Here is a 23,942-nt window from a genome sequence, read left to right as displayed (position 1 = left end):
ACGAACTCAGTTTCAAATTTTGAATTAACTAAATCAGAAATCGTATTCATCCGCAAACATCCACTTATTATTCACCCGCTCTAACATTCCAAAAAATTTCACCGGAATTCAAAATATAATTTTCATCACTTGTAATTGAACCTAGCAGAAATTATTATTGACCGCACATAAAAACTCTAGAAACCTCAGTTTACAAAATTTTAGACATCTCAGACAAAAAAAAACAAATCTCAGACTAAAAAATTAGGATGAAACAATCTGTTATTTTTGGGATCAACGTTTAGGCAACTACACTATTCGTTGTGAAATATTTACCAATTCGTTTCTTCAGACATTTCAGTAATTTTCCTCGGACAAAATGGTAAGTACAGGAAATACAAAATAAACCTGATGGAACATACTAAAAAGCGCTTCATTCTGTTTCTTAAGTGAGCGTCCGAGCAACCCACCACTACAGTTTATCTTATTTTAGCGAGCATTTTGTGAAAATTGGGTCTGAAGGATGAAAATACAAAACTATATTTTCCAAAAAATATATAAAACAAAATTTTAGAAGCACAAGTGTAAGCAATCAATGTGTTTTATTCAAAACGTTTTAGCTCAAGAAAGAAGCAACTACAGAAATAAACTGATTATTTTTTTTAGCGGAATGACTTGATTTTGATATGATCATTGACATGTTGCTATTTGTGTAGAAGGTGCACTATTAACTTGTTCTTCTGAACTAATTTTCAATGATTCGAATAACATTGGTGTTAATACAAAAAATGTTCTCAAAAATAACGAGTTCTTAAGCATCAAAACACTATTTTCTGAGCTAACTTGTTGTGTATATTGTGTATATCAGATAGCCGTTATTGTGTATATCAAATGCAAGATTTTGTTACCAGATTTCCAACAATTTTGCCCAGCCTAAATACCAAAACAAGTTTTTCAAAACATTCCAGTAAAGTTTTGGAACCATAATTGACATCATTTTTCAAACGTTCTATCGCAAACTCTCTAGAAAGCTCTAATCTGCCAGATTTTTGATTGATCGTTTGTTACTCTTAAAAAGATTGGTACTGTTGCCATGTTCTCTATTTTTTCTCCACTAAAATTGTTTTTAAATAAAAGAGAAATAAATGGTCGAATTGGGTTTAGGATTTTTTCCTCAACGTTCCATATTAAATTTTCGTTTTATTTCAGAACTAATTTTGTAAATGAAACCGATACTTTTAAAAAATATTGGAAACTTTTTTCCAATTTGTTCTTTAATCCAAGGGCTTACAAATGGTACTGCGTCTCTACAAAGTCAATAAATATATGGTAGATTGACAGAAACAAAACGGACTAACAGATCACCACAGAATGACCTGCGTCCTCAAATGAGGTAGGGGCAATAACTTCCGAACGTAATTTTTACTACTCAAGTTTAATCAATTTTTCATCAAATCAAGTTTAATCAATTTTTCATTTTATAACAAAGCTAGTGTTTTTTAAATCAGAAACTTATTCTTGTTATGATTTTGGAGTTCAAATTTTAGATCGCGGTTCAAATTTCAAACCGCTTCGATATATTATAGCACTATTTTTAACGCTTTTAATTTAGAACAAGATTTTCGAATGGATGCTGCGACACTTTAATCGTTTGCAACAAGATTTTACCAATTTTCATTTCTTTGTGTAAATCATTAAATTTTCTGTCAATGTTTTTTTTAATCTAGTGTTTTTTTTAATTCTAGCTGTTTTATAATTCTTGTTTCAAGAGTATCCGTAGCTGAAAAGGTTCATTTGATCGACTGAAAACAAGAAATGACTGCTCGAACAAAAAATCTTGAGAACTTCTTATATTCGACATACTTGTTCGCTATGAGAAAAAAACAAACAATTCACTGATGAACCAAACTATATGCGCTTAAAATAAGAAGTTTCCACTGAGGTGGTCAAGCTTTGCTTTAACCTATCACTATGATTGAATTGGCCCTGTATGGTGATTTTTATCAAACCACTATTACACTAAGTACTTAACTTTTTGAAATTGAATATATTAATATCTGAGAAATGGTTAGGATATTAACCCACATTTGCGAACAATATTTAGCAAAACTTTGCAAATTGGGCCTTGCGAGAAGATATTTTGCAATTATTAACAAACTTTGCATTATCTGGTAAATTCTGCACTCAGTTGCAAGTTTTCTTTAGTTTTGAACTAGGGTAAAGGACGCAAGTCTTTGACGTTTTCCATTTCCAAGATTTTCATTTGTAGACAAAGTTTATATCATTTCTTTTTTCAAAAAGTTCAAATTTAAGTTGCTGAGCTTACCAGTTTTTCCCTTTATTTAGACGTTTCTGAATTAAACATTTCGAATCATTTTATAGACTACCAGAAAAAAAACTTGTACAGTTTTAACGCCATCTCAGTTGCGCTTATTTCTTCACAAAATTTCAGCCTGAATTTATCTCTTACATTTCTAAAATCTGATTCCCTCACCAGATTTTTGACAACATTGCATTGCTCTGCCTAAACGGCAATTGAATGGTCCTAATCTACGTAACTTAGTGTAAGAGAAAACAGTTATCATGCATTATCACTAGTTTTGATTCTAATTTTAATTGTGAATTTCAGTAAAGTGTATTGGCACAAGTTTGACCCCCCCCCCCGTCCTTCACTAACTTTTGCTACAAAGCAAGGTTTGAGACGTTTTTTTCTGAATATTAATTAATGATAGGCTTTTTACTCTTCAAAGTTTCAGTAGAAGATGAAAGAGTAGTCTTAAGTTTGTTCTAACTGAATTTTTCAAAGCAAATGTCAAGATTTGCCGGATAAAGGAAATTCAGGGGAATTAGAGCTTCTGGATTTCGATTAAAATTTTAAACTTTTGAAGCAACCATAAAACTTCCAAATCATTTCAAAATTTCGTCCGGCAATCATCTTGACTTCGTTCTTTGTAAACTTGACTTCGTTCTTTGTAAAATGAACATGAAAAAAGAAAAACTAAGTGATCATGTCTCATCCAGTATACTTCTGTTCTCGAAAGTTAAGCACAAAAACCCACCAAGCGATGAAATCAAACTAAAATTGGAAACTCAACATGCAATCAGTGTTGTTTTAATAAGCGATCAAAAATATTAAACAAGGAAACATTAAATTAACTCAGACATTCAACAAAATTTAAAAAAGTGCCAAAATTAGTATATATACAGCAGAAATTGTGAAGTAAAAGAAAGGGAAAAAAACGTCAATAAAAACAAATGAAAAGCGATGAAACCTCGCAAGATATCAAAACTAAATAATTCGATTTGCATTTAGTTGCTATGTCTGGACAAAAGAGTCAATTGCAAACACTGTGGTACAGTGAAGCAAATTTAACAATTTTTATGCCTACAAAGAACCCTGCAAATCATTTCTTCCGTTACTTTTCAAATTCAATTATCCGCAAAAATATATTGGTCTTTTTTCGAACGTTTTTATTCAACTTCAAAAACTGGCACAAATGAAATGGTAATGAATTCCATGATTTAACTCAAAACTGACGAGGCGTCAGACCACTGAAAACTTTGATAACCACTTATCACTGTTAGAAATTTATTCCAAACCGACGAGCGTCATAGGATGATGATAGTCTTGAGAAATTAACAATCGGAATTAACTAGAAATGCTCAAAATGAAGTGATTATTTTCTGCTTCAACGCCTCAAACATTATTTTTCGAGAATAAAGCATCCGAAGTCGAAGCATTTTCTTGAGCTGAAAGGTATAAAAAAGATTTCAAAATAAAATTTCTTTACAGAAATGTGTCATTTTCACTATTTATTCTACCCCTTCTGGTTAGTTGAACCTATTAGAAATCGCTTGGCTAAATGCCCCTGGCAATAGCTACATTAGATAATTATAAAACGGGAAGGGCAAACTAATTCGTATCCAAAAAACTTATTTTAGAAAAGGTTTACAGCTTCAAGAAATTTTGATTGATTAAATTGATATTGATTCTCCTCTACTAACCTGTAAGGTTATTATAAGATGGATTGATTTATTCTATGTTTTGTTCTTTAAAGGAGTTCTAGAACGCTCAGGCGCGAGAATGTATGAAATTTTATATTCTCAATATATTTCGATACTCATTTAATTCTCTGTTATGAATTATTTGCTACGAAAAATTTCTTGCGGTAGAAGACTAAAACTTTGCTCGTGCTAATTAGAATTATGCAAATTAGTTGTACGACAGTATTTGACAAAAGTTAACAGAATTAACTAATATGTCTAATTTAGCCTATGTTTTTTAAAAAAATAATTCATCGGACATAAACCGACTGAGTCGGACAAACTGCTCGCGAACAACAGGCGGTTTTATTCAATTCAAGGGATCTAGCTTTGAAAAAAAATTGCTTATGGTTGCAAAATTTTGCGACAAGGGTCTGATTCGAACCTTCAACCTCCGAAGTCCTCAACAGACGCAGTCAACACTTGGCTACCAGGGCCTATCACTATGATTGAATTGGCCCTGTATGGTGATTTTTATGAAACCAACATAGTAAATTCTGCACTCAGTTGCAAGTTTTCTTTGGTTTTGAACCAGGGTAAAGGTTGCAAGTCTTTGACGTTTTCCATTTCAAAGATTTTCATTTGTAGACAAAGTTTATATCATTTCTTTTCTGAAAAAGTTCAAATTAAAGTTGCTGAGCTTACCAGTTTTCCCCTTTATTTAGACGTTTCTGATTTAAACATTTCGAATCATTTTATAGACTACAAGAAAAAACTTGTACAGTTTTGACGCCATCTCAGTTGCGCTTATTTCTTCACAAAATTTCAGCCTGACTTTTATCTCTTACCATTCTAAAATCTGATTAAAAACATAACCGACTAACGTCGAGCGAATTGCTCTCAAACGACCAGCGAGTGGTTGACTTCGTCAGTATTTAGCCACGGGGTGGGGGTGTGCACCGTGGGACTGATGGGGGCGGGTCATCAGTAGAGTGGGGAGGGACGGCAAGGGGGTGTGCGGTGGCCAATGGGAGGGGATGGTGGGTGATTCTTCATCCTCTAAGAACCCCCCTTCACAACATAAGTATGTCTCCAAAACAGTTTCTGTGAATCGCATACTTGGAAACCGGGGAGCTGAAAAGCTCTAAAAGCACTTAATGCTTGCTGGGCGCTAACTGTTTACCCCGTTTCTGAGGACAAAAAGTCAAATGGGCCAGACGAAAAATCAGTCAAGATAAAAAATCGCATAAGACCGACAGGACTAAAAATATAATATAATTGCTAACAAACTTCGTTTGAGAACAATTAATAAGAAATCAGAAGTCAAACGTGAAAAAAGTCACTTCAGAAGTGTAATGGTAAGAATGTTCTCGAAGAAAACGTTCACGCAAAAATTTGCATAAAAACACATGTTTACAATTACTGCTTCAAACTTTGTCTGAGAGCAAATAATCATCTTGAATGGAGACTTTAGAAAGCATCATCTCGATCTAAGTTCGAGGAAAATTTTAGGAACCTTTCTAAAAACTCAGCGGAGCGGCTTCAAACTTTGGGTTCACTTTCAATAGACTTCCCAGAATTATACTCGAAATCTTTTCTATCCAGTTCAGAAAGAAACTATAATGGGAACACAACTGACTACTAGAACGACTAGCTTTAAAACATAAGCAAAATGCTAGACCCAAACAACTACAAACTTTCATATTAAAAATCAAAAGAAACTAAAATAAGTTCTTTGAATTGTCAGCAGGGCAAAACCTTAACAATTTGAGGACATTTCCTAGAGATAGAAAAAACGCCTGATATTCTGTACATGGAACAGAATGTTCCGATATTTGTATTCGACAAATAAGAGGCCAGAAAAAAAATTATCTTAGCATTCATTTCTCAAAAATAAATTAACAAAAAATTATCAAAAAATTCCGTGCTTCTAATGAGATAAAACCTGAGCATTTCTGTACGCAAAACGAAATTTTTTTGAAAACGAAGAAACCAGTGGACAAAACGAAATTTGTGGACAAAACGAAATCATAATCTGATCAGTTGCGCAGATTTACCCAATCAGATGTATTTTGAATCTCCTAGCAATGCCTTTTCATAAACAAATCGGAAAATGTCAGAAAAATGGCTGCTAGAAAAAGAAAACAAACTTGATATAATTTTTTGATTTTATCGCAATTACTTTGGTTGTTTTCAATAACAATTCTTTTGCTAAATTTACTGAAATGCAAACTAAATTTTTAGGCTTGAATTTTTCCTCTGTTTTCAGAAAAATTTTGTTTTACATACAAATCCGGGCAAGTTGTTTTCTCTTTCAAGCAGTCGACTATAACGAAATATCCTTCAATCTACTATCCACGAGAGGGACTGACCCACCTAGGAACAGAAAAAGAAAAACGTTTGCGAAATCCTTTTGATAAATACTTTTTTGATACAGATACCTTTTCATAGAAATACTTTTGATACAAAAATGTGAAAATTGAACATGAAAAAATCCGTTACCAATGTCTCAAAACACAAATTTAGCTAAAACTTTCAATTAGAAATATTTTAACAAAAATAAACTTTAATAACTTTTTTATGCGAAAAAATGTCAAATTTTAGCAAGTTTAATGGCAAGGGAAAACCAAATTATTTTTTGAACCCTTCAGAATTGGTTACTGAGGGTACATCTATATCAGTTAATCTCATGAATTATTTGGTTGCGAAGGTACTCAAATAGCCATTAGCCGGCCACTGACAATTAACTTCGAAAAACTTGAAATCAGTGAAATACCTTTTCAAAAGCATCTTAATGATATAAATTCCTCCAACTTCTGAAATTAGCGTCTACTTAAATCAACTATTAGCTTATCAAGCAGCTTAAATTATCATCTGTAAAGCCGACAGTACACACAAACGATACGCATTTTACAGGTAAACATGATAAAACACCAAGCCATATTTTCAAAATTTATTAAAACTCAAAATACTGAAGTATTTCTTTGTTAGAGAGCAACAATTGAAAACTGAAGGGTAGGCAATGCTGAAAAAGCGAATTGTTCTAATGAACAATAAAATACAACAGGCACCGTAAAAAACTAATTAGGAAATTAGACCATGTTTTCATTATTCTACATTGCTGTAGGAAAAATTGCTCTCAAACGACTGTCAGGAGCTTGATTTATTTGTACACTGTCCAGTCAGGAAAGGCCTGACAGCACGTTCATTAAGACCACAAACTTCAGCCATTTGAAATACGCTGCGGGAAACAGTGAGTGAGACTATTGTTCCCACGAAAATTAGATCCAGATTGTTGACATCAATTGGAAAGTCTGCGAAGTTCAAGCAAAAATTTTGCATAAGAGACTCGCATATTCTAGTACTGTCTGAACATTTTTTCGCTTCTTTGCGCGAGAAGCCATCGTTTACCTTGCTCATTAATTCTAAACAAAAATTTCACTGGATCCGTTGACACTCAAAACAACTGTGAACCTACATTGAATTATTAAGTTGGGAATTAAATTATATGTCAAAAAATAATGTTATCACTAGAAAATTTTGGGACAATCTACGTTAACAAAATTATGCATGATCTCAGATACAAATTCTACAGCTTATTAGTTAAATGAACAGGAAATGTTCATTGCTTCGGCTCATGGAACTGTTGCGTCTTTATTTGCAATAAACCTCAACCATATAAAATTGATGTTTTCATGTCCTTTCCACGGTGTTGGTTATGGCTATTATTACATCTTGGAGCTTTACCGCTATTAATGCTAATTTATTGATTTAGGTGGCAGGATTCGAGGAATGCAACAGACCTATGGACTGAAGTTAAACTTAAGCTATTTGAAGTTTCTGAGGAATATTGGTCTTGAATCAACAAAAATAAGCAATTTAAAGCACATCACTTGATTCAGCAACGCATTAACGAAAAGATGCCGAAATTATTCAACAATATACCTGCTATGTATTGTAAGTTACAAAGTTTAACAATATTCGCAACTGTTATTATCAATGGTCATCAAATTCAATTAGCAGATAATTCATGTTGAACAATTTTCAAGTAGTCTACTTTGATGTGCAATCAATAACCTTCCTATCAAACATTTTTCCATCTCAGGTATTAAAGTCTGAAAGTTCGAATTGTGGAATTTTATCACAGTTTCCGTCTCTGGTACCACAACTACTCCAAATCACTCAGCACACTTTATTGACCCCTTAAGTAACTTTATTGACCCCTTAAGTTTAGCTTACTAGAACCTAGAGGCGGTGGTGGGTGATGGGGAAGTCAACAATTGCATGAAAACATCCCCGTGTTAACACAATTTAATGGTTAAAATTGAAGCCTCCCTCTTTACTTCGGTCCCACAATATAATACTACCATATTACAAAAATAGAAGGCCGGGGTCACAATCTGTACGCGGTTCCAAAACGAAAAACATCAATGACAAGATATCTTGTCTCTGGAGTCCGACAACATTCGTCAGATTAGTTTATTGAGTGTTTTGACCTTTCAAGTCAATGTCAAGAAGAAGTTATTTCATTTCAAATCAGTTTTGAGAATCTCAAGTTATTTGTGTTCATTTTCTGACATCTAGTACGAACACACTTCCGTCTGAAGCACTGGCACCCACTTTATCTCCCCTCGAGTTCCAGCAAACCTCGAAGATGCCTCCTGTGCCTCTGTATGTATTCACTAACTGTCCTGTAGACGTGCTCCAAATGTGGACACACTTGTCAAATGAACCGCTGCAAAACAAAGTGTTTTTGAATACTTTTGCACTGTAGCAGCAGAAATACTGGATGTACACCTCCATCCAATCAGAGACTGAGAAGACACTATTCACTTTTATATAGAGAGAACTCCACTTTCTATAGTTAGTCTAATAGAGTAGTTACACGATGTGCGTATCTCTGACCCCGGTGTTATTCTTTATAATCACCGTTATAATTTAAGTATATCTTCAGTGTTTTACTGAGTTGGTTAGTGTGAGAGATATAGGTAAGCCTCCTTCGCGCGTAGAAATAAGCATCCCTAACTCTTTATACCTTAAGGCTGTAAAAGGAGCCCTCAATGGGTCTGCCTTAGCACCTGTGAATTCCGGTTTTAAAGATATTGTTTTACACGCTTGGAGATTTGTGGACATTGTGTATACATTCTAGCTCAAAGTGTAAAAATTGTCAACAGATGTTGGCCTTAGAATTTACAAAAAATCAGATTAATGTTAGGTCGTCGTTGTAGGTATGTAGGTACAGAGCTGTTTCAAAAACCAATAGTTCACAAAACTTCTTACAAAATGTAACTGAAACCTTGTATGTTTAAGCCTGAATACAAAATGAATCAGTTCCTCATAAAAAAGAAACATATCCTCAGACTTCCGGACAATAGACACAATTCAATCCCATGCCCCCGATTGGCCTCGAACATGATAGGAGATAAAAAGTGAAACTATGAAACTATAGGATAAAAGAAGATGAAAGTACCCGTTATTTTTGAGCCCCTACTTAATCTTCATACCATCTGTCTCTTAATGAGAGGATAAAGGGATAGCAATAAGTTCTCATACCAATAAGTATTGACTCTTGGAAAAAGGAATTTACAAACATAGACAGCAGATTGCCGGAAAATAGCCGCCGTTGACGCCATGCACGGCAATTGGAATATGAAAAATATAACCGACTAACAACTATTAGTTTCCAACGACCGGCGAGCGTTTGCCTTCGGCAGTAGCCAGCGGGGGCTTAGGGATGCTAGCATTGGGGTGGGTGATCGGAGCTGGGGTAGGCATCAAGCGATGGGGTAGGGGTTTAGGAGGGATGGACGAGAGGGGGTCCAAACTGACAGGTGGAGTAAGGCGGACATCAGGCTCTAAGAGAGCTACTCGGCCACTTAAAACCCTCCGGGCTTTACCAGTTGATCCCGTTTTGAGGACGAAAAGTTAAAAGGTCAGACAAAAAAAGTTAAGCAAAAGTTGCATTAAAAAGAGCACAGGCCTTTTAAAATTTAAAAAAAAAGTTGTTTGAGAGCAATCAAGCAGATGCAAACTGACAGCTTTTTTCAAATGGTCAAAAAAGTCATAATTTGTCGTGTAGTTTCAGTTAGATTACACAATATTTAATTCGACTTCTAAACTGAAGGCTAATAAGCGTTCTACCACTGCCACCAACCAATCGCTCAAACGAATTCTGATAACCTAAAGCACTGTGAATTAATAACCGAGCTTCATCGGTTTATTACATTTCTTTTGAATTTGCTCTTTTAGCTTTGATCTTATTCACTATATTGCGCGAACTTTTTCGAATGAATTTTGAACTCCATTCACTTGAAAGAGGTAAGTGAATGAGGTAAGTCACGCGTTACGAATTCTAACTTCGTAAAACGAAAAACAAGATCACAAGTAAAATTGAGAAAGAAAGTGAGAGCCTAAATTATAGCCGTTGAGAGCCAGACGGTGGCTATTAAAAATGTAAGTCACGGTTATCTCAAGCAGGTTCATCTTATTTGTATTTGCATTTGATCTTTCAGATTTCGCCGCGTTCATTTTGGATTGCGTTAATTACCAACAACTTCTCTTTATTGGCAAATTGAGTATAATGATCCGAGAATTAAAGCACCCCAGGGAAGTCAAAGCAATTTTGCATGTTCAAGAAAACCAAAAACTTGGTTAAGCAAAAACAAATAGCCGATTTAATAGCTGTCGTGGTTCCTAAAAATCAATTAAACATACCCGGCAGATTGCCGGAAAATAGCCGCCGTTGATTCCAATAAGCATGATTGGGATTGAACGAATAGAATATATTGAAAAAAAAGATTTTTGTACAAAAATATTTTTTAAGTCCGATTTATTTTGATGGCATTTCGTAGTTGAACATACTTCTGTTTCTTAGAGAGAGGCTACAGGGGCTACTATCAACACCAATAAACAATAGAGGTGGTAACTAAGACTTATAGGAACGACGTTCAAATAGCGGGCATCTAAAATTGGGCTTTATGGGTTTATCCCGTTTCTATTTCTGACTTCAATTTTTTATACCGACTCTGTTCATTTTGAATTGCTTTGCTTAGCAACTGATGTTCAAATTCACTTTTAGCAGAATGAGAGAAGAGAGAAACTAGCCTAGAGAAGTCAAAAAGATTTCACGCAAAATGTCGAAAAAGCGGCAAAATGGTAAAGCGAAAAAAAGTTTGACGAAGTAAAAAAAAAATACGAGCGCAATAATAGCCGGCTGAGAAGATGAGGGCGGCTATTAAAAAGTAAAAGCAACTCAAGTCGGAAGACGTATTCTCGAACGATCGACAGGCAGATCCTCGACTGTTCTGCAATTCAGGGTGTGTATGATGGACAAATTCCCTTTGCTGTACGAAAAGAAAGTTCGCTAAGGGTTTTCAAATTACGTTCTAAGAGGTTAGGTTATCATAGAGCAATATTATCATTTAAGGTGAAAAAATCAAACTAATTTTTGCGAACTTTTCATTAAATGGTAAACTGCCACCAATTCAGTTCAGCCACTAAAAATGTGACAGAGTAATTGCCGGTAAAACAGAGCAACCGATTAACATCGAGCAAATTGCTCTCAAACGACTGATGAGCGGATGGCTTCGTCAGCAGCTAGCTACCATTTATGGAGGCTAGCTCTAGCTTAATTGAAGGGGCGCTGATAGCGCACGCGGAGTTACGGGTGAAACGATGTGCATTGGTGGGTATTGACCCCCATTGAGGACTATCGAGATTGAAACAGTAGAATATACAAACTGGCAGCCGTTTTTTTAATGAGTATCACAAAAATCTTATCATTGGGCGAGCAGCTTGATAGATTACACAACTATGCTTCAATTTGGCTTCTCAACTGAGGGCTATTAATCTCAAATTCATTCCAAATTTTGCGAAAACGATTGAGTTCAAAAGCAAGATCAAACAAAGCGGGATAAAACAATAGAGCCTGAACGCTGAGACTTAATGTTGAAAAAATTAGTGCATTAAGGTATCAAGCTTTAAGTTATGTAGTGCATTAAGTTCCTTAGAATAAACTGCTGAACCGTATCAGTATAACGCGTATTATCCTGACCTGAGAATTCATTCAATTAAAGTTAGGAAATATAGTGAATGCAGTCAAAGGCAAAGACAAAAAGTGTAGACTGATAAAGCCTAGCCATTAATTGAAAGTTTATTAGGTTACCAGGGCATTACAGCAAATCGTAGCTGGCATTAGTATTGACCTTAAGAAGCCGAATTAAAATATAGTAGTGTAAACTAACTTAAACTGCTTACCAAATTAGACCAATTTTAGACACGCAGTAAAAAAGCCTGACAGTTTGTATCTTCTGTTTCAATCTCGATTGGCCTCAAGGGGTAAGAAGCGGCTTTTTTTTCGAAAATTTCCCGGATTCATTAAACTCAAATAAACTCAAACATTCACTAACTTCTGAGAACAAAAAAGTGCCTTTAATATAGAAAAACATACGCTGTCAACTGCAAACAATAATTTACATGTTAAGACCCAATCAGACTTGTCATTCTGGAGACCGAGTCAAGACAATAAAGAAAAAATCAAAAACTGAAAATATGGCTTAAGAATTGTAAGCTAAGAACTGAAGACAAAAAGTTCACTAATGCTGCTAAACCATGAAGACAACGTTAACGAGTCTTAAGACAAAAAAGTCATGAAAAGAATTACCTATGAATTTAAACCATTAAAAACTTCACTAATGCCGCATTAGCATGAAAACGTTCATCAATGAGACTATGTTCGAAGAGAACAAAAACATGCCTGGCAAAAAATAGCAACCACAAAACGAAACTGCGATATTATAATTTGATTGAGAAAAAGTATAGTTTAATGCTTCAGCTGCTCTCAGATAATCTTCAATTAGAGTGACACGCACTCAGCTGACCTTATCTCCTTGCAATGAAGTAAAGAAAAGTCAATTTGAAAGTGGGGAAAATCATTTTTGAGAATGATGTGAGTCACGTACAACAAAATATAATCACGCGAATAAAAAAAATGCTCCACTAAAAGGGAGTAAAAAACATGAATTAATGACTCAGACGCAGATTAGAGGTGTTCGTGACGCCATATGTTTGTGACAAGAAACAAGAAACGACACATTTTTAAAAAAAATTCTGAGCGAAAGCCAAAAATAGCTAGCCATTGCAGCTATTAATAACGAATACGGGTAAAATTCAACAAAATTGGTCGATATTTTTCAAAAAATAGAGTTTAAAGTCATGAAAACACTACCTATGAACTCAAGTCATTGAATAGGTTCACTTATGCCACATTAGCAACCGAGGAGACCTATTATTAATGGTACTAACTGATAAGTAACAACAAATACGAGCAATATTCATTAATAACAAATAATTTCAAACTCATAAAACACATTAGGATTTCAAACAATTATGAATACACAGAAATACAATACATTACTTACATTCTAATAGCCTTAGGAGAAAAAACATTGGAAACAGAAGTCAAATTGCCGTACCTGAACAAAAAATCGAACAATCGAAAACGAATTTTTGCCCAATCATTTCCCCACTCTATTTAACAATTAGATAGAAAATTACGCCCGAAACTGCCTCGCTTTTCCGCTTCACTTGATGTTTCTGCATGACCAGAATCAGTAATCCAATTTGACTTGTGAAATCGGAAAATGAGGAAAAATCAAGAAAATGTATAAAGATATTTAATAAAGACAGAGCCCCAATACAATTCAAATTCTTTGAATCGTAAAAAAGAGAGCGCTTTCATAATTGCCTTTGAGTGGCTGAAGGCGGCTAATAATCACGCAGAAGAAAAACAAACCTTTCCAGTGAAACCCAAAAACCCACAGTGCCCAACTATTTGCAATAAACTTTGTTTCAGATTAATCAATTCAGGAAATGAGAACATAATCGATGCATGACATAGATCATTTAACTTAAGTGACGCAGCTACACTTTTCCCTTTTGCAATGACTATCTGCATTAAACTATTGCAACTTATAGTCACAATGACTCCATGCTTGAAGTTGCCTCGAACCCTCAAATTGTTCACACGAAGGAAAAAGTGAGTTTAAATATCAACAGAAACCAAACATATGCTAACTTTCGAAACCAGTTAATTTAATGTTTCAAATTTCCTGCTTCAAAAGTTCGCCTATACTACGCACGTTTTTATTACGTTTTTTATTCTTTTTTTACGCACGATTAACCAAACCTCAAGAAACCTGCAATTGCTTTAAATTAAGTGATAGGTCATATCCAATGCACTGAAGATGACGTAAACGAGCTTATGAGTTTCAGTCTTTTTTCAGAGCATGCGAAGTTTTATCGTAATGTTGTATCGTGGGGTTTGTCTTTTAAGAATGAGGTTTTTTAGCTCTCACGATTTTCGTTAAATCATTTTTTTGATAATAATAATAATAATAATTAACTGCCGCAATGACCTTGATTCTCGCAGCTTCATCAACACGTATTCACAGTACCCGCTGCCTGACCACTAAAGACTAGCCAACTAAAACTACAAACAGCGTCAATCTTACCTCAACTAATCTAAGACAGACTAAAATTGAATAACACCTCACAACCAACACACCACAAACAAAAACAAATCAGAGCTCAAAAAGAGCCAGCATTCAAAACCACTCCAAAATATTCAAACTCTACAACCTCCCAAAGGGCTTTAGAAAAGGGGCCGAACTTAGCAAGACCAGAGGCAACAATAACATAAACGAGTGTTGGATAGTTGGATTGACAAGCTAATTGACAGATGGCTGTTTTGAATGACCATTTGGTACACAGAACAGTTCATATTGGTAAGCGAGTGTACGATAGACAAATACATGGCTAATTTGTCAGTAGAAAGAGGCATATTGTGGCCATACAGGCTAATATCTTTAGGGCACACATTTGAGATCGACGCCTTCAATGATTTTCGGCTCTTCATTACACGCTTTTCACGACAGCCCCCAATCGAAACAATGATTCAATGGTAAAAGTGTCCAAAATGGTCTCCTGTTCTTACCTTTTTCACCCCTATTCTTTCACCCTGATTAATTCACCCCACTATCATATACCCAATGTCAGGATAAAACGACCAATCCCAAAATATATACAAAATATTTTACTTCAATTTTGAAATTATGAGAAAGACTATTAATCATGATATACAGTAACAAATATTTTACCAAGCTTTTGCACATTAATCCGATTTGAACTCTTTTATATAATTGTTAAAATTAACATTCAAACTCGGGATAGGTATATAGGGAAAAAAAATTGGGGCGAAGGGTTTTTATACGGTTAAAAAAATATCAAGCTCCAAAATCAAACTATAACTGTTAATGTAACACTTCATTCCAATAAAGAACAAAACTAAAAAAACGTTGTGATCTACGTTATAAACTTTTGCAAGACGATCAGCTTTAAGCCAGAACGTCAGGTGAGTAATTGCGGAAAAAGAGTTCGTCAAAATGCCTCATAAACGATTGTCGTTGACTTACATCTACCCTTTCATGGCAGATTTAAGCAAATTTGGAAAGAAAAAAACTTTTTCTCAATCTGATATGCGGTTTTACGCCTGTCCCTGTCGGCATAAAACATAGCAAGGTGGGCAGATTCCCCATTTTAGACAGCGTTTTGTTCAACCAAATGGCTCAGTCTTTTATCAGAAAAGTCATTATTCGTGGAGAGCTCACCAACAAGAAGTTTTTGGGCTATTTGTTCTTCAAGTGTTATCTTAAAATACATCTTCAATAATTACTTTAATTAATTTGATTTTATGATGCTTCACCACAACCTCTCAAAAATACTCTCAGCTTTAATTTTCCACTAAATTACTACTAATGCTTTATTTTCTGGACCGTAAATTTTTATTAACCCAATTTTCGCATTTAAAACTATTTAGAACCTATGAGCGGTACCAGCAATAAACAAAAATTAAACAGAAAATAATAAGCTTTTGGACTATAACCACCGAAAAAATCATAGCATTACAAAAACTTTTCTAACTTCAAACGCATAATCAAAACACGATATCAAAAGTCCGGTACAGCCAAAATTACACTTTAGTACATACATGTGAGGTGTGTATGTATTGTACGTGATAAAAGAACTCTTTGATAAACGCAGTTAAGCCGTCAATTAAATATCGCGACTCTCTAATTACTGGAGCCTTTAGTACTGTGAGTCTGGCGAAAAATGGCAACGTTGGTAGAGACACCTTGTTTAGACAAACAGCGAAAACTATGAACGAAAGAGTCTTTATGAAAACTGACAAGCATGCTCAATGACAGTACTTAGAGCTGTTCAAAAATGTTGGTTAATCTGCGTTTTAGACTACTATATAACTGTGTCAAAACAGAGTAAAATATCAGCGAAAGACAGATAGATGAAGGCTGTTAAATTTGACAATTAAGCCTAGTGGTACCAATTAAAAACAGCGAAATATAGAAGTCAAAGCGTAACTTCCTAATAATCTGATGAGATTACGATATATAACCGCAAGAGCAGTTTTTTGAAAAGTTTTTGAGTTTACAATAAGCAAGGCTGATTTAAACAGGGTTTTCTCTTCGAACAATGATTAATCGATTATTATCACATTAGCTAAAGGGGAAAAATCTTGAAGCATATTTTGATAATTGAATGCTTGTAGGTAATTCAAACCAGGCGGCTCGCGCCACTCTGTTCGTGACACAGAAAGTTAAAACATCAATAAAGAAGCTGCTATTACGTTAAGACAACCAACAGAGAGGTAGGCGATTTTGGTGATATATAACCACTAATTAGTCTCCTCAATTAAAATAAACGCTGATAAAAAGGAAAAACTACTTGCACTCAGGCCATAGAACTCTTTGCGTTATTAGTTATATGGCCCTATTTTCAGTGATCAGTGTACTGAAATTTTCAGGATCTCCCAAAACCTCTTTTTGTAAGCCTTGTAAGCCTGGGTTGTGTTGTTCCGTCAATTTCGACCGATTGATAGAGTGGAGAGTTGTACGTACATCGTTGAACATACCCGGCAGATTGCCGGAAAATAGCCGCCGTTGATAACAATAAGCACGATTGGGATTGAAAGAATAGAAGATATTGAAAAAAAAAGATTTTTGTACAAAAACATTTTTTAAGTCCGATTTATTTTGATGGCATTTCGTAGTTGAAGATAACGTACTTCTGTTTCTTAGAGAGAGGCTACAGGGGCTACTATCAATACCAATAAGCATTAGAGATGGTAACTAAGACTTATAGTAACGACGTTCAAATAGCGGGCATCTAAAATTGGGCTTTATGGGTTTATCCCGTTTCTACTTCTGACTTCAATTTTTTATACTGACTCTGTTCATTTTGAATTGCTTTGCTGAGCAACTGATGTTCAAAATCACTTTTAGCAGAATGAGAGAAGAGAGAAACTAGCCTAGAGAAGTCAAAAAGATATCACGCAAAATGTTGAAAAAGCGGCAAAATGAGGTAAAGCGAAAAATTTTTTTATTCGACGAAGTAAAAAAAAAAGGAGCGCTATAATAGCCGGCTGAGAAGATGAGGCGGCTATTAAACATATAATTAAAAAGATTTTTCGCTTTCTAGCAGTTATTCAGGTTAAAAGAATATTCGAATGAATTCCATTGTTTTTCTTCACATTTTTGCTCAATTTGTTGCCAATTTTGCTTTAAAAAATGTTACAATTGTTAGCGATAGTGCTATTGCTTTATCTTTAAAGATAGAGGAGGTTTGCTGAACTGTTTGACACAAGTTGAACTTTGTGATAAATTGTCCAAAATTCAGCCTTTTTCATCAAAAACGAAACCAAATATGCTTCTTCAGCCAACTGTTTGAATTTGACTGATGCACAGACCTAAGAACTACTGACAAAGTATTGAATAAAATCAGAAGAGGACTAGTTTTGATTCTGCTTACTATGGGGATCTTCTGGAATTAAAATTTTGCGGGTGTTCCATGAATTAAATACATAATTATCCAAAATGCATCATTTATTATGGATAATTTCTTTGCCATATTAATAATTTCACGAAAAAGTGGCACAATTGCCTAATTTAAATGGAAGCCCAGCAATATCAAGGCTAATTTAAATCTCGCCGTCTTTTTTTACAAAAAAAATTAGGGCGCTACCTTTAAAAACATTAAAGCAATTTAAAGCAAAAAAAATTAAAGCAAAGTCTCAAAAATACAAAACAAAACCAACCAACTTCGGGCGAACTGCTCTCAAACAACTTGTGAGCGGTTGGCTTCGAGAGTCACTAGGTACGGTTTAGGGAGGCTAGCTCTACTAGCTTGGCGCGGGGATGTGAAGAGGGGTGTCATACTCTCATGAAGCTTCCTTCGCACCATGAATTTATGTTTCAAAAACAGTTAAGTTGAATTGCAAACTAAGAGTTAAGCAAGAGGAGAGCCACCAAGAGCCCTTATTACCTTCCGGGAGCTACCTGTTAATCGCGTTCTTGAGAAAAGTCAAATGGGTTGGAAGAAAATCACATAAAAACACCACGCGACCAATAAACTGCAACAAACTTCGTCTGACAGCAATTAAACAAATTCTCTTTCTAGTCGACTAAATTTAATCTTCATAAAATTTATGTTTCAACGTGGTTTTAATGCTTTGATACAAGAGCCACCAAGAGCCCTTATTACCTTCCGGGAGCTACCTGTTAATCGCGTTCTTGAGAAAAGTCAAATGGGTCGGAAGAAAATCACATAAAAACACCACGCGACCAATAAACTGCAACAAACTTCGTCTGACAGCAATTAAACAAATTCTCTTTCTAGTCGACTAAATTTAATCTTCATAAAATTTATGTTTCAACGTGGTTTTAATGCTTTGATACAATTTTTCCAAAATTTTGTTATTTTGGATATTTGATCATTTTTGATGTCCTTTACTTTATTTTGTTGTTTTATCACATTAAAGACAAGTCCCGTTGTTGCTGAAATCAGGCCCAATTGAACATATATACTATTTTCCAGTCTAGAACTTATGGTTTAAACGGCTTCTCACAAAAATTAATTAAAATTTATTGACTGTTATTGTCGTTCTTTTTGTAGTCGAATGACAATGACATCTAATTTGTAATCAATTGTCTCAATGACTTCATATCGAGGTATGAAAGAACCTATTTAATGATTCCCGTTTCTGGCTATTAATTTGATGACATTAAAATTAATACTTTCACAAGAAAAAAACGTTCGTAAAATTTGAACAGCCGCCTAGTCTTAAGGACAGGACACAGGACCCAAGTAGTTTCCAACGAAGTACAAGTTAATTTCTTGGTTTAGGTTTTATCTGAAAATGTTTTGACTTTATTATAAACCGTTTTTTAATCAAGTACACATCGCGTTTTGGCCGTAATGATTGTTAATTAATGTCATTTGATTTTGTTGTTCGCTTGTCTCGTAGTCCCATTAATAGCAGGTCTCATCTGCCCCAAAATCGGAATTATTTAATTCATTTAGACCTTTGCGTTGAAAATGATCTTTTAAAACTCATACACCACTTTTTCAATAGTATGCGAAATTTTGCAGATCTTCATTTGGTAGACAATCAAGTAAATAAAAATGGATGAGCGTGGTCCTAACATTATATGCGAACGCACAGTACAGATTCTCTTTATTGCATCATAGACTGAGTTGCTTCTGAGAATTTTACATTATAGTTCAATTGCATACTTAGAGTTTAGTCAGAGGAGAGGCTCCAAAAGCCCCTATTACCTTCCGGGCACCACCTGTTTATCCCGTTCATGAGGATGAAACGTCAAATGGATCAGACGAAAAGCACATAAAAAACACCACACGACTAATAAAAGTGCCACAAACTTTGTTTGAGAGCAATTAAACAAATTGTCTTTTTAGTCGATCAAAATTTAATGTTCATAAGTTTTGTTTTAACATGGTTTTAATACTTTGATACAATTTTTCAAAAATTTGTTATTTTCGATATTTTATCATTTTTGAGGTCTTCATTTTGTCTTATTATCACAATAAAGAAAAGTTACTTGTTGCTGAAACCACGCGCAATTGAAAATATATTATTTTCGCTCTCGAGTTTATGGTTTTAACGGCTTCTCGCAAAAAAATTATTAAATTTTATTGCCTGTATTTGAAATTATTTTTGTAGTCGTATGACAATTACATAAAATTGATAATGAATTGTCTCAATGGCTTCCTATCGAGACATAAAAGAACCTATTTAATGACTCCAATTTCTGGCTATTTATTTTGATGTCATTGAAAAAACAAAAAAATACCGTGTTCGAAAACTTTGCACTTTTTTGACTTGTCACGTAGTCTTAAGTACAGGTCCCAAGTCTTTCCTAATGCAGTACAGGTCAATTTTAAAGTTAAATTTTTATCTGAAGCAATTTTAACTTTGTTATAAACCTTTTTTTAAAGCAAACATCCAATTTTTTAATGGTATGCGAAACTTTGTAGATCTTCTTTTGGTAGACAATCAAGCAAAGAAAAATGGATGAGCGTGGTCCGAACATTATATTCGAGCGCACAGTATAAATCATCCTTATTGCTTCATAGATTGAGTTGTTTCTGACAATTTTACATTATAGAAACCCAATATATTGCTCAATTGTTCGTTTTCATTAACTTGGTTCGGCAATTTGGTTATTATAATTAGTCCTCTGCGTTCATACTTAAGTTAAAAATTTGCAAGAAAATAAAATCGATCATAAACTGAGAAACTCACAACAACCGCCCAAATCGACGAGACCTTCTAACATTAGTTTTTCTTTTAAGGAGCAAAAGGCATGATAAGAGAACAGAACATAAAACGCCTAACACCCGAGAACTTAATCTCGAACGACTGGCGAGGGTACAATTTAGAAGGGTGCATAGGATAAGGAAAATTTTATGGTGCAAAAACTTTGGACCAGGGAGGGATTAGAGTCCCCAACCTCTTGCATGAGAGTCGGGAACATTCACATTTAAGATACACTTGTTATTTACGGACATCTCACAACCGGTTTTCGATTAGAAACTTAATTTCTGAGTTCGCGCAATTCAAATATGTCTCATAAAAAATCAAAAGGTCAAGCCTTAAAAACCAGTGGAGAAGTGAAATCGAAACGAAGTTCCGGAAGAAAACGGTCAAGCAAAACATTAGCATAAAAAAGACAAACGTTTACAATAGTTACTTCAAACTTCGATCGAGAGCAATTATAAGCACTTTAATGGCACCTTTTAGTACCTATTTAATGCTAGTACCTATATATTGATGACAGAAGAAACATAATTATGAGGAAATCGTACTTAATAGGAAATGGTTCAAATTTGGCTATTTTTTTCAACTTAACTACTCTTTTTGCATCTGCTTGGCTCTAAAATGTCTAAATTTAGTTCCTTTATGAAAGCATACGCTCATCAAAAAATCTCTTGCATGTAAATTAAACAGCCAAAAACAACAGACTTTCAGTATCGGCTTTGAATTTAAATAAATTGTTCGTAATCAGTAGGCAAAACAACTAAATCCAGCAGCCACTATTAAAATTTTGGCAAGTTTGAAAACACTTCACAACAGAAAATTCAGCAGCCATCTTATAAAAGTTGTGAGAATATCTTTTTCAAGATAATGGGAAAAGCTCAAAAAAATCCATGAAGAAAAATAACTTTGAAAAAAATTGTATCTTTAAAATAGTCGTTTTAGTCGGCGGTTTTGTTAAGACAATGAAAAAACACTATTTCCAGATTTATTAATAACTAAACAAAAAAAATTGATCTCAGCTTCCTTAATTATGAAGTCACATTTTTCAAATTATGAAGCCGATCAATCGAAAATCTTCAAAAATCAGTGGAAAGTTGAAAAACATTTAAAATCAATTGAACATTCTCCTGGAAGTACTATCGGAGTCTTTAGTTGAATCGTCGTACATTAACATCAACTTAACAAAGCTTTTACATTGAAAGTATGACGGTCAAAATGAGACAATCAAAGTTACGTTCTTCAGTGTTATGAACGTGTTGAACTTCCATCTCTCTGCTGACAAAAACAAAAAAAATGACTTTTTCCCGAATGACTAGCAACTGGTTGAATCTTTTAAAAAAACAGGACTCATCATACTTTCATGGATAAGAGGCTAATGTGTCAATAAATTGGCGGACCAATTGTATACTGTTAGAAAAAGTTGTCAAGTTTAGTTCCACTTGCCAAGTCGTTATCGTTCTCTTATCTTAAACTTAACTCTATTCTGATTGGAATGACTGTTACAGCGAGCATTTTCCATTAAATCAATTGCGTGACGACATAAAAAGAACATTGGACGATGTGAAGAAGAACAGAAACATAGTTTCTCGTTGTTTCATTTCTTACTCATACATTTCTTAGCGTCCAAAGTCTGAAAATCCCGTTTCTTCTACGTTTAACTTGGAAACTACAGCAGGCCCGTAAAGGCTATCTGAATCTCAATACAAAAACTGCTAACAATTTTGTCAGACCTCATCCTATATTTAACTCAATGATACAAACAATGAAAAATGGTGTACGGTGTTCAGAGGAAACAAAAAAATCACCGGAGGAATTTATGTCTAAACACATAGGTGGGCTTAATTTTTTGTAATATACTTCAGGCGTTGTGGGGAAACTTTCAACTTAGGTGTTCAAATAAATTTCTACAATTCGTTTTGCACACTACAAAAAACTGAAATGAAAAAATATCGATTTAGAGCCGAACTTCGGGAGCTCAAAACGATGATGGAGAAAATATAGAAGATCATGCAGAACTCAGAGAAGTCACAGAGCCAAATCTGTCCAACAAAAGCTGCAACAATGAGACACAGAGAAAGGATTAGTGAAAGAAAATGACAAACAAAGCACAATATCACGAGCAAAAAATAATAAAAAGAACATAGCTGGCAGATTGCCAGAAAATAGCCGCAATAGATTCGTAGATCGGCAGTCTAAAAAAACAGTAAAAAAGACAGACCAAAAAAAATTCGTCTTTTCACAAAAAAATTCGTCTTTTCATTGAAGGCTGATCTGTTATATTTTGATTAAAAATCAGTATAAGTTATTGCTGCCTCTATTAGCTGATCTCAAATAGCCTTCATTTGGAGTGACACACACCCATTTGACCTTATCTCTTTGAATTAAAGTAAATAAAAGTCAATTTCAAATTGAGGAAGTCATTTTTGAGAGTGAGGTAAGTCAAGTGTGACCAAAAATTTAATCACGCGCATTAACAAAAAGCTCGCTCTACTAAGAGCGAAAAATGACGTCACACATGTAATTCAGTTGAAATTGCATGAACAAATGAACAAAAAATGGCTGTGACGTCATATGGTCGTAACAAAAATCATGACGACGAAATAAAAACATAGCAGGACAAGTCCTGACGTACAATTCAAAGAATTTTCATTGACTTAACAGAAAACTAGACCTAGAACGGACTATGAATGGATTGGGAAAACCATTTAGAAAAAAGTCCGATCCAAAAAATCGAAAAAACAGTAAAAATCAAAGTGAAATTGCCGCATGTGAACGAAAAATCATTAGCGAAAAAGCGAACTTTTGTTCAAACACCGTTTTCTCACTCTACTTCAAAATTAGAGCGAAAAAATTCACGCCGCGGAACCACTCGCTTTTTCGCTCCATTTCCTGTTTCGGCGTGACCAAAATCACTACTCCAATTTGACTTCAGAAATCATGAAAATGTGTGAACAGATCTTAAAAAAGACAGCGCCCCAATACAATTCAAATTCTTTCAATCGTAAAAAACCAAGAGAAGGCCAATAATAGCCCCAGCTATCGCTGTGCGGCAATTAAAAAACAGAAAATAGGAGGCGGTGACTGAGGAGGGGATGACTGAGGGGAGGTCGAACTTTTAAGACTAAGAAGACTGCATAATCAGAGACTAGTACGGCGTAAGGCTCTAAGAGCTATTCGGCCACTTAATGCCCCCTGAGCGCTACCTGTTCATCTCGTTGTTGGGGAAAAGCCATATGGGTCAGACAAAAATCTGTCAAACACAAAAAATGCATTAAAAAAGACCATAGGA

At 34.6% G+C, this 23,942-nt stretch overlaps 1 protein-coding gene across 1 annotated transcript in view; it reads right to left on the bottom strand.

Annotated features, from left to right (window-relative positions):
* Positions 1-7,946: 7,946 nt before the first annotated feature.
* LOC142337812 (F-box-like/WD repeat-containing protein TBL1XR1) overlaps positions 7,947-23,942 on the bottom strand; it is an 86,952-nt gene continuing 70,956 nt past the window's right edge. The window contains exon 12 of the mRNA XM_075387342.1: positions 7,947-8,698. Coding sequence (XP_075243457.1) covers positions 8,530-8,698 — 169 coding nt within the window. The 3' untranslated portion in view covers positions 7,947-8,529. The remainder of the gene's footprint in view (positions 8,699-23,942) is intronic.

Source organism: Convolutriloba macropyga, chromosome 4 (genome assembly GCF_964194025.1).
Source record: "Convolutriloba macropyga chromosome 4, txConMacr16.3, whole genome shotgun sequence".
Lineage (NCBI taxonomy): Eukaryota > Metazoa > Xenacoelomorpha > Acoela > Convolutidae > Convolutriloba > Convolutriloba macropyga.
This window is presented reverse-complemented; position numbering and strand designations above follow the sequence as displayed.